The sequence below is a fragment of the Balaenoptera borealis genome (assembly GCF_965194805.1).
Source record: "Balaenoptera borealis genome assembly, chromosome: 3".
In the NCBI taxonomy this organism is placed as follows: Eukaryota; Metazoa; Chordata; class Mammalia; order Artiodactyla; family Balaenopteridae; genus Balaenoptera; species Balaenoptera borealis.
Window position 1 is genome coordinate 83,944,460 of NC_138866.1, and position 11,694 is coordinate 83,956,153.

Genomic DNA, 11,694 nt, shown 5'->3' on the forward strand with positions numbered 1-11,694 from the left:
ACCCCTCCCCCAACCCACGCTCCCAACCTCTTGTTTCTCATGCTTCTCCCCCAATCCTTCACCACCACCAAGTTAAAAAAAAAAAAAAATCAGACCATGCTCGGCCTAGGCAGCTGTTGGGCTCCGCGCCGTGTCCCCCGCCCCCCGCAAGACTCCCCCGGGCCCGCGCCGCGTCCCTTCTCCCCCCAGCGCCGATCTTATCGCCCGACGACAGCCATCGCTGTGCGGGCGGGCTGACAGCTGAAGCCACAAGGCCCCCGCCGCCCTCAGCGTCGCGGAGAGAGACCGCTCCTCTGCACCCCCGACACTGAGAGAAGCCGGCCCTCCCCGGTCTAAAGCCTCCGGGGATCACGCCGGTTCCGGGAAAGCAGCTGCACTGCCGCCGCTCGGAGAAGTGGGGCCACCCGGGGGAGCCGAGAAGGCGAGACGGGTGAAGCCGCCTGAAACACATACGAGTCCGCGCGCTTCCAGTTCCACCCTACATTTTGCCCTATGAGGAGAGGACCCGGGTCTGCCCGGCCTCAGCCCCTGGACTCTCTGGTGGCTCGAGCCAACTCTGCAGTCAGGAGAGTTCCTCCCTGCCCCAACGGAGCGACAGGACGCGGGCCGAGGCTTGAGGCTGCTGGGGGTGGAGAAGGTGGGCTCTGGAGCTGAGGCTAAACCCAGGTGAGGAGAGGCGCCGAAGGCGGGGCCAGACCCTTATTACCATACAGCTGAGGACGCGCCCCCCTTCTTCTACCTCGGGGACCACGCCCTCCTACCCCCAGCACGGGTACCACGCGTCTGGGGACTGGCACGCGCGGAGCCCAGGCGGGAGGCAGAAGGGAGGAGGCACGCGCTGGACACGCCCCCCATAACTGGGGAGGGAGATGCCCACCAGGTGGAGGGGCCGAGCCCCCGAGTCTTAGATGCTTGGCCCCTCGCCCAGCACGGAGTGTCCACAGAGAGGTTAATGCGTCCTCTGGCTTCCCTGCTGCGCGCGGGGGGGGCGGGCGGGGGGGTGGACGCTCACAGGTTGGGGGCCGACGACGCCAGGGCTCCCTAAGTTCCGGGAAGGTGAAGGAGACCGGAGTCCTTTAGCACTGGTTTCGCTTTCTGAGCTTAAGTTCTTTTTACCTGCTCGAGGGCTGCAGGTAACTAACGCCGGCCGTGGTCACACCGCCGACGGGGACTCCCCCGTGTCTCCGCCCCCACGACCATCCGGGAACCACTCGCTCACCTCCCGCCCCATTCCCCCTGGCCCTCCTCCTGTCCTCCCACAGCCGGGGTCTCGGCCTGTATCCACGCGATTGCGGAGAACTGGTCACCTCGGCACGCGCTGAGCTGGGGGACCCAGGGGCTGAGAGCGGCACAGAGGGGCGGGGACCAGTGCCTGACTGGCTGGCTGGGAGGGGGGAAGGCGCGGGCGGAGGCCCCCTCCGGGCGGCGCTGGGGCTGTAGCAGCTAGAGGCCCGAGGGGAGGGGAGAGTGACCACGAGTCTGAGTGACAGGCGGGTGAAGAGAGGAGCCAATATATATAAGGAAAGCTCCCGAGAGCGCAGGTTTCAGTAGCGGCGCTGAGCGCAGGCTGGGAACTCGAGGCCAAGAGCTGCAGCTCAAGCCGCCTCAGTGCAGTGTACCCGGACACTAGCCTGCTTACAGCTCCAGGATTAGCCCGAGGACACGTCCTCAGCGCAGCCGCCACCCAGCCGCCCTCACCTGGATTACCTACCGCGGCAGTTGGAGCGGAGCTAGCGAGAAGGAGAGACGGGAGGAAAACCCCGAGCGGAGCCTGGCTTTTCAGGGACCCCTCCGGCGGTTGGACGCGTGGGAAAGGTTCACAACCGGCGGGTGGAGAGAGCGACGCCCCAGGGAATGGCAGCCGCAACCCGTAGCGCCTCTGGCTGGGCGCTACTGCTGCTGGTGGCACTTTGGCAGGAGGTAACTTCCCGCGCCCCCTCCGCCCTCTCCCACCGTGCCCTGGGCCTGAGCCCCTGGCGTCCACCGAGCTGACCGCTCTCCTTCTTCCTTCCCTCGGTCCCTGTGCAATAGCGCGCGGCCGGCTCGGGAGTCTTCCAGCTGCAGCTGCAGGAGTTTGCCAACGAGCGCGGCGTACTCGCCAGCGGGCGGCCGTGCGAACCCGGCTGCCGGACCTTCTTCCGCGTCTGCCTTAAGCACTTCCAGGCGGTCGTCTCGCCCGGGCACTGCACCTTCGGCAGCGTCTCCACGCCTGTGCTGGGCACCAACTCCTTCGCCGTCGGCGACGACAGTAGCGGCGGGGGACGCAACCCTCTCCAACTGCCCTTCAATTTCACCTGGCCGGTGAGCACAGCCTGGGCGCCCTGGGAGGTCACGAAAGCCGAGAGAAGGGGTTTCCCTGGGACCAAAGCCTTCTCCCTAGATTGCCTCGCTCGCCTCCAACAAAAGGGGGGGCACTCTTCTGATCCTTCTTTCCGACTCTTTCCTGGGACCTCACCCTCCTGTAGGCTCTCACCAGTCTATCTCTTCCCAGTTCTACGCTCTATCTTCTCCCAGCGCTAGGGATACGATTTTCATCACCTACAACCCCGGCGCGTGCTCCATCTCAGAAAGACTCCCGCGTACATTCCCTCATCCCTCAACTCTCCTCCTACCCGGGGTTCTCTCGCCTTCCTAGCTCGCGCGCGATGCTGAGTGCAGACCCGTTACATAGACCCGGGCGCAGTAACTGTATCCTGCAATTAGATTAATTAAACCGGCTGCCGAAAGGCACCCCCACCATCCCCTGTTCATCTCGCTCTCTCTGTCTTTCCCCGCCCCCTCCTTTCCGTTCCCAGGGTACCTTCTCACTCATCATTGAAGCTTGGCACGCGCCAGGAGACGACCTGCGGCCAGGTGAGTAGCTCGCTCCGCGGCCACAGGGGGGCGACACGGCGCAGCGCCGAAAGAGTTAATCTGTAATAGGCGGGGGAAGTGCGGGGTGGGGGCGTGGGGGGCAGGACGCTTAGCTAGGCCGGGAGCTGCGCCCCGCGCTGGACGCTCGGATTCCGCCCGCTGCCTGGACTCTGAGCACAATTGCGTTTCCTGCGGGTTATTTTTGGCGTGGGAACGCGGGGAGCACGGCGGTGAGAAAGGCCGAAGCTGCCAGCGCCGCTGACGGGCCCCTTCCTGTATTTTACACCTTTCGCGAATTCCGCTCCTTTGGAAAGGGAATAATGGCTTTGGGATGTTGTTCTGACACAGAGGAAAAGGATATTTCAGCAGCACAACAATTCTCACTTTGCAAAGGAAAAAGAAAAGCATTACCCATCTCTGAGGGCAGAACCCCTGAATGGGCACCAGAGGACCCCTTGCTCCCAGGGTCCTCAAAGGCCTGGAGAGCTTTTCTTTTTCTTTTTTCTGCCCCCCCCCCCCCGATTTTGACCTCTTTTCCTCTTTCCCCTGCCTATCTGCCTCCAGAACATTGGGATATCTTAACATCCTTCTATTGTCCCCTTTTTGAATGGTATCAGGCCCTCTGCACATGCACACACAGAGCAGCTAAGCAGTGGGACACTTGGGTTCCTCTGGCCTGCATTTGCTGGCAGGTGGGGTCATCTGGACAACTGGTTTGATCCAGCAGTTGCTGGCACTCTTGGGGACTGGCTGCCCTTCCTTGACCTGGCCCTCTGCCCCTTCAGAGGCCTTGCCACCAGACGCGCTCATCAGCAAGATCGCCATCCAGGGCTCCCTAGCTGTGGGCCAGAACTGGTTACTGGATGAGCAGACCAGCCCTCTCACAAGGCTGCGCTACTCTTACCGGGTCATCTGCAGTGACAACTACTATGGGGACAGCTGCTCACGGCTATGCAAGAAGCGCAATGACCACTTCGGCCACTACGTGTGCCAGCCAGATGGCAGCCTGTCCTGCCTGCCCGGCTGGACTGGGGAGTACTGCGAACAGCGTAAGCAGCCAAGCTCCCACCTGCCTGGAGGGGGGTCCCCGGAACAAACACAGTGGCATCTTTTCGGCTGCAGCCTGCCTCCCTTGGAGAGCGGGTCTGGGCTGTCCACTAACTGGGCCTCAGTAACAGCTGGGGATGCTTAGGATGGGCTTGGACTCTGCCCTCCCTCTTCTTAGTGCTCCTCCCCGTCGTGCTAAAGCCCACAAAGACCCCATAATTGCATTCCATCCAGCCTGGATTCTCCTTCCCTGTGCCATCATTTCTCTTTAAGACATCCATGGCTCCTCTGGGAAGCCAGGAGTGGGAATTGAGCCCAGGAGAGCTGGGGGGCACCCCCAGGGCCAGGAGAGGGAGAGTGGGACTTCAGAGTCGTTGTCATCCCACTCTCACCCAGTGCCACTTTCTCTCCTCAGCTGTCTGTCTTTCGGGCTGTCATGAACAGAATGGCTACTGCAGCAAGCCAGCAGAGTGCATGTGAGTAGCGGACAGGAAGCGGTGACGGGGGAGCCGTCCCCTGTCCAGGCCCTCACCTCACCCTCAGCTTTTCTTTTGTTCTACAGCTGCCGCCCAGGCTGGCAGGGCCGCCTGTGCAATGAATGCATCCCCCACAACGGCTGTCGCCATGGCACCTGCAGCACCCCCTGGCAATGCACTTGTGATGAGGGGTGGGGAGGCCTATTCTGTGACCAAGGTGAGTCAGGGCAAAGAGAGGGGACGGAGAGCTGGGCAGGGCATGGGAACCAGAGTTGTCACCTGGACCCTTCCTACTCAATGACTGCTGAGTCGGCTTTCCCATTATCCTTCAAGGAATTTGGGATTGTAAGGATCTTAACAACTGGCTTAGAACAAGATGGTGGGTCCTTCTTCCTTAGGTGCTGGGAAGGAAGGGTGGCTGGAGAAGCCAGGAGGGTGACATGTTGGCAACCTGAAGGTTGCACTCATAAATTCCAGCAAGGCCAGAGAGAGGGATGCCGGGCTCAGTTCCTCTTTCTACCTTGTAGTTACCTATTAACCCCCTAAGTGTTTGCTTACCTACCAGGGCTGTTTGAGCAGCTCTCCCCTAAACAGCTGTCTGGTGGGGTGTGCCCACTGGCTGCCCTGAGGCTGTGGGTGAGCTGGGCCTCTGGGCGGAGTGACATCTAACCGCCTTCTCGGTGGGGCAGAAACAGCCTCCCTTGTTTTCCCCAGTAGCACTTGCCAGGCAGCTGCCCAAGCCCACACTGTCTTCCTGGTGTTCAGGGGGCTGGTCACTCTTTTGGCTGCACAGGGGTCTGCCAGCCCCAATGATGGGGGAGGGGGCCTTTTTTCCTTCATCCTCATAGCCAGCTGCAGCGCGTGCCTCCCATTTTCAGGGTCAAATGGGGTGGCTGCTGCCATGGAGACACCAGCACAGGCCTGGGTAGGGTGGGCAGGACGCTTGCCAGGATAGAAAGGACTTGCCTGGGCCCTGACTTGCTGGCAACAAGGGGCTTGGAATTCAGCCCCTGTGTTCTTCGTATGTGTGTGTGTGTGTGTCACTTTCTCCCCACTCCAGTCGCCCCAAACACACACACACACACACACACACACACACACACACACACCTGGCTCCTGCCCTCTCTCTTTCCTCTTCCCACATTTGCTCCCAGGTGACACAGTCATATACTCATCTTATTCAAACAGAGCCCTTACAGTCCCTGTATTTGCTCTGTCTGGTTTTCCTTCCCTGTCCTTCCCAAATAAGAAAACAAATACTTATATTTCAAAATACCCTCGTAACGCATTTCGCTGTAAAAAACGCCTGGCAACCACTTATCGTGGCTCTCGCCTCCCCTCTACTCTTACCACCTGTTAAAATTGTAGCCCCTTTCCAGGCTTACCTCAGCTGCCCCTCCTCCACGAAGCCTTTTCTGACTTCCTCCTCAACATGTGGCCTTGCTGTGCCTCCTCTTCTTTACCTTTATTCTCCCCTGGCTGCAGTGCTTGTGAGCTTACCTGTGGGCAGTTAACTGTCCAACTGTGTTTTTTCAACTTTGATTGATTGCACTTCTCAGATATGGTTCTAGGTGCTTCAATATACCCGGTTTCACTGGGGGAAGAGGAAGGGTATTTGGGCCCGGAAGACTTTGAGTTGAAGCCTCTGGGCCAAAAACATGGACAGTGAACTTGAACTCCAAGGAGCCTGGAGGTTGGGACCACTCTTTGGCTCTGCTCAGCCAGTCGGTTCCTGTCTCCGCAGATCTCAACTACTGCACCCATCATTCCCCGTGCAAGAATGGGGCGACGTGCTCCAACAGTGGGCAGCGGAGCTATACCTGCACCTGTCGCCCAGGCTACACTGGCGTGGACTGTGAGCTGGAGCTCAGCGAGTGTGACAGCAACCCCTGTCGCAATGGAGGCAGCTGTAAGGTGAGGCCTAGGCCAACGCAGGAAGGCAGAGTTCTGGCCAGGCGGCACCCAGGCATCCCCACCCCAGGCGGCCAGTGGATGTGCACCCATGGGCAGGCATTGTGGGCAGGTGGGGCCTAGCCCCCTGCCAGGAATCCCTGCCCCCAAAGGTCTGACTTTGGCCCCTTTCTGCTCTCTTTCCAGGACCAGGAGGACAGCTACCGCTGCCTGTGTCCCCCGGGCTACTATGGCCTGCACTGCGAACACAGCACCTTGAGTTGTGCCGACTCTCCCTGCTTCAATGGGGGCTCCTGTCGGGAGCGCAACCAGGGGACCAGCTATGCCTGTGAATGTCCCCCCAACTTCACTGGCTCCAACTGCGAGAAGAAAGTGGACAGGTGTACCAGCAATCCATGTGCCAATGGTGCGTCCTGTTGCCTTGCTAACCTGGTGGACTGGCCCTGGGGCCAAGAGAACTTTCTGGTGAGGGAGGGTCGAGAGAGGAGAGAGGCCTTGTCTGTCACTCTGGGCAGGCTGAGACGGATCCCCATCTGCTCTGGATGGTGAAGAGCTTGCTTGATCATCTGGGTGGCTTTGGAAGAGGAGCAGGTTAGCAGTGGGTGCAGGCCTTTGGAGACGGAGCGGTATGCACCCTGCCTGGCTTCCATTCCTAGTCCCATGTCCTGACCTGGCTGGGGTGGCCTCTGACCCTCCCCAGGAAGTCCTGGGCTAGAGAGAGGGATCTTGGAGGCCTCGTGTCCGTCCTTGAAAGAGGCTAGCACGGTGAGGGCCCTGCTCCTGGAGGCCTCACCTCGCCCCACGGCTACAGTGAGCCTGGCACAGCATAAGGCGTCTGGAATGTTCAGCATTTTGGGGGGCACCAAGCATGTTGGTTATCTTTGTCTCCTTGGTCTTCTGGTGACCCTCTGTGAGGCAGGCAGACAGCACCGTGCAGGAGAGAAGCCTTAGGAGCTGCAGAGGGATTGGAAGGGCTGAGATGGAATCTGCTCTCTGGCTAATCACTTAGTTAACTCCCTGGAGCCAGTTTCTTCATCACTGAATGGGAAAATATAGAACCCGTCCTCTGTCTCTCATGTTGCGAAGATTAAATGAAACAGTAATAGATCTATTTGAGCATTTACTGTACACCAGGTATGTGCTCCTGCCTTCATGCATCACCTTACCTAACCTTCAAAGATCTCCTATAGAGGAGACAGCATTCTACTCCAATTTAACAAATGAGGAAATGAGGCTTAGAAATAAAATAAAGCAACGGGTGCCAAATCCCCAGCTAGAGAGAGACAGCTGAGATTCAAACCCAAGCATACCTGTTCGATTCTACTGTAAAACTCTGTAAGATGCTGGTAGTTCTTATACACGAGCCAACTGAGGCGTAGAGGACCAGGCTCACCCTCAACTGCAGGTCTCCTGACTCTTTGTGCAGAGCTCTTTGTATTGGGATCTGTGAATGCTGGCCGAGTTCCTGGACAACCTCGGTTCTCGGGATGGGGCACCCTCTGCACCGGGGGGGGGGGCGGGGGGGTCCAAGGAGGTTGCTGACTTGTGGCCCATGTGTACCCACAGGGGGCCAGTGCCTGAACCGAGGTCCAAACCGCATGTGCCGCTGCCGTCCTGGATTCACAGGCGCCCACTGTGAAATCCACATCAGCGACTGTGGCCGCAGCCCTTGTGTCCACGGCGGCACTTGCCGCAACCTGGAGAACGGGTTCGCGTGCACCTGCCCTGCTGGCTTCTCTGGCCGGCGCTGCGAGGTGCGGATGCCCACCGACGCCTGTGCCTCGGGACCCTGCTTCAACGGGGCCACCTGCTACGCCGGCCTCCCCCCGGACAACTTCGTCTGCAACTGCCCCTACGGCTTTGTGGGCAGCCGCTGCGAGTTCCCCATGAGCATGCCCCCCAGCTTCCCCTGGGTGGCTGTCTCCCTGGGCGTGGGACTGGTGGTGCTGCTGGTGCTACTGTGCATGGTGGCAGTGGCGGTGCGGCAGCTGCGGCTCAGGCGGCCCGACGACGGCAGCAGGGAGGCCATGAACAACCTGTCGGACTTCCAGAAGGACAACCTGATCCCCGCCGCCCAGCTCAAGAACACAAACCAGAAGAAGGAGCTGGAAGTGGACTGTGGCCTGGACAAGTCCAACTGTGGCAAACAACAGAACCACACATTGGACTATAATCTGGCCCCAGGGCCCCTGGGGCGGGGGATCCTGCCCGGGAAGTATCCCCACAGTGACAAGAGCTTAGGGGAGAAGGCGCCACTGCGGATACACAGGTGAGCAGCACCCGGAGGCCCAGGGCTCACCAGCGACCCCCTCACGGTACTGCCTGGGCTCCCCCAGGACAGGTGGGAGGCTAGCACCAGGCCCTTGACTGCTGCTAAGCAAACAGGGGCTCTTGCTGCTGACAGGAGGATCCTCCGACAAGATTTCTGCCAGGTTCCCTTTGTCCCTCCTTCCCATTCACTCGTTCATTCATTCACAGATGTCAAGTGTCCACACTGTGTCACTTGTGACCCCCATCTTCCCACGGCATGGCTTGCCTCCAGTGGCAAACTGGCCTTTTCCAGGCCTGAGACCCTCTGGGAAGGTTGGGGTCCTGTGGCTCTCTTAAGGCCTGTAGCTAACTGCCCGCCAGGCTAGCACTGGGCATCCCCAGTCCCCGTGTCTTCTCCCAGAGCCACCTCTGCCAGTTCCCTTTGGCTCTCCGGGGTCCAGGTTAGCGCCCCACCTCCCTCCAGCCCTCTCTCCATCTCTCCCTCACCGGCCTGTCTTGTGTTCCCTCAGTGAAAAGCCAGAGTGTCGGATATCAGCGATATGCTCCCCCAGGGACTCCATGTACCAGTCTGTGTGTTTGATATCAGAAGAGAGGAACGAATGTGTCATTGCCACAGAGGTGAGTGCTAGGCTCTCCTTCCCTTCTAGCATGTTCCCTCCTGCCTTTAGGGGATGAGAAAGTGGTCTGGTTACTCTTGACCTTAGGGGCCGCTCCTGAAGGGTGGGTCGGAACCCCTCCTTGGCAGGCTGGGTTCAGTGGCTCTCGGATCCCTGCTGGCCTCGTTGCCACAGAGGGTGTGAAACAGGAGCCGTGGTGGTGAGCCAGCCCGGTCTCTTCCTGCTGTGTTAGTGCTGGGCTGGGCGGCCATGGCACCCGGCCAGCTCTCAGGCGCTGCTTCCCAGCTGCTGGTGGGTGAGGGTGGTTGCCTTGTGCCCCTCCTGCCCCTACTCACTGGCTTCCTTCACTGGCCCACCTCATGAGCACAGTCTTCCAGGCATGTGTATGTGCTGGGGCAGAAGACTGGGAAGGCTTTCCCACCTCCTCTTCACCCCACCTGCCTCACTGGCTTCTCTCAGGGAGGCCCAGGGCAACCATGGAGGGAGTGCTTGTACCCCAGGGTAACCCACTTTCCTGCTCTCCACATGCTCCCCAGGTATAAGGCAGGAGCCTCCCCAGGACATCCCAGCTTTGCCCCAGCAGCTGGACCTTCCTTCTGCATTGTTTACATTGCATCCTGGATGGGACATTTTTAATATGCAACGTGCTGCTCTCAGGAGGAAGAGGGAATGGCATGAACTGGACAGACTGTGAACTTGCCAAGAGATGCAGTACCCTTCCACATCTTTGGGTGTTTGTCTGGCATCAGATTGGCAGCCACGCCAGCCAGGGGAACAGAGGAGAGGAGAGGTGCCACTTGGACCCGCCCTGCCAGCAGTGGCCTTCAGAGGGCTCCTTTGGGGCTCTGGCCTATTTTCCAGAGAGAGTGGCAGTGGCCCCGTGGGGCCCGGAGCTGCTGTGGCCTCCACTGGCATCTGTGTTTCCAAAAGTGCCTTGGCCCAGGCTCCATGGTGACAGCTGGGTCCAAATCAGAGAGGAGAGAGGAGGCCAGTAAGGGCAGGGCCGTCTGTGGGCCAGGAAACCATCTGGTGCGGCTCTTGGCAGGAGTGTCCCTGCAGGTGAGGTGAGCGCCCTGAGAGGAGCGGGAGGAGCGTTTTCTGCCCCGTGCCTCCAACCGCTGCATGTGGGCCTTGCTCCTAACACCATCCCTGCCTCTCCCTGGCCCAGGCTCTCTGGGGAAGGATACTGGTAAGCCTTACCTGGCTTCCACAGCCTCTGGCTGTGGGTGCCTTGGGCTCCTGTGAGCAGATATGTGGAGGGCCTGCCCCTCTTCCCAGCCAGAGGCAACAGGCCTAACTGGGGAGCTCAGGGCAGTGATGATGGAAATTCCAGTGAGGGAGAAATTGGGTGCTGTCGCCACCTAGGACCTTTCCTCCCTCAAGCCCATTCCTAAGGCCTCGAGCCTGGGCTCTGCCCACACCCACTACTGCCCCCAGACTACCCTTGAAGCCGATCTTCAGAAATCAATAATATGAGTTTTTATTTTGTTTGTTTTTTTTTTTTTGTAGTTTATTTTGGAGTCTAGTATTTCGATAATTTAAGAATCAGAAGCACTGACCTTTCTACATTTTATAACATTATTTTGTATATAATGTGTATTTATAATATGGAACAGATGTGTACAGGAGTTTAGTACTTCTTGGGTCCTGTCTTTGTGATGGCAGAGTGGGAATCCTTCTGACTCCCCTTCTCATATTGCTGCCGGCTGCCCCCCCGCACCCCTGGCACCTGGGTGCACTTGGACTTGGCCTGCTGTGCTCTAGGCCCTTGTCCTCTTCTAGTTCTTGGGGAACCTGGCCTCACCCATTTCGTCCCCAGCCTGGGCCAGCCTCCTCTGTCTTATGGCTTGAGGTTGGCTGCAGCCCCCCTTCCCCCTCATGCTCCCACCATTCCTTGGGGGTTATGCCCCCTGACCTGAATCTATCCCCCTTTTCTCTCTTCAAGTCTGAAAAAGCTTATGGACACCCTAGTCAGCCTGGGGGATACAGGAATTTGGGGGAAGGAGACAAACCTGCCTGTTTTCCTCTTTTCGAAAGGATTCTCTTGTCAGAGAGCGGGGTCTCCGACCATGATGACATCTGGGCTCTTCCTCCTGCTATTGCAGGGTTTTAGATGGACTGGCAGCCTGCTCATTTTTAAGCCCCGGCAGGGCACTGGTCTTTGTGCCAGGGGGATCTGCCTTGGGTCTGTCCTCCTTGCAGCTGGGCAAGAGAGCTGGCTCTGGGCGCCTGGTCTGCCCAGAGCTGCTAGAGTTGATTGGAGACTGTAGAGAGGGGAGGAGGAAGAAGAGGGAGGCTTGCCTGAGCCCGGGTTTCTCTGGCTGAGGCACTATTGAGAGAGTTTCCAGTCTCTACTTCATGGCTAGCTTCCTCTAAGGCGTAAGATGGTCCCTATGGTGCCACAGTCTTCCCTCTACAGCCACAAAAATACCCCATGGAGAGCAAGTGATGAAAAAATGAGCCATCGACAAAAAGCTGAGCAGATGCTCCCAGCTCTCAGCCCATCCAGTAAAGCAAAA

At 58.9% G+C, this 11,694-nt stretch overlaps 1 protein-coding gene across 1 annotated transcript; it reads left to right on the plus strand.

Annotated features, from left to right (window-relative positions):
- The first annotated feature begins 1,103 nt into the window (after positions 1 to 1,103).
- Positions 1,104 to 10,803, plus strand: DLL4 (delta like canonical Notch ligand 4). Its single transcript, XM_082387230.1, has 11 exons — positions 1,104 to 1,920; positions 2,032 to 2,301; positions 2,796 to 2,853; positions 3,639 to 3,902; positions 4,316 to 4,376; positions 4,463 to 4,593; positions 6,121 to 6,290; positions 6,474 to 6,693; positions 7,854 to 8,556; positions 9,068 to 9,176; positions 9,712 to 10,803. Exons 1-11 carry the CDS (start codon positions 1,855 to 1,857, stop codon positions 9,715 to 9,717), a joined length of 2,058 nt encoding a protein of 685 aa, XP_082243356.1. The 5' UTR covers positions 1,104 to 1,854; the 3' UTR covers positions 9,718 to 10,803.
- The last annotated feature ends 891 nt before the right edge of the window (positions 10,804 to 11,694 follow it).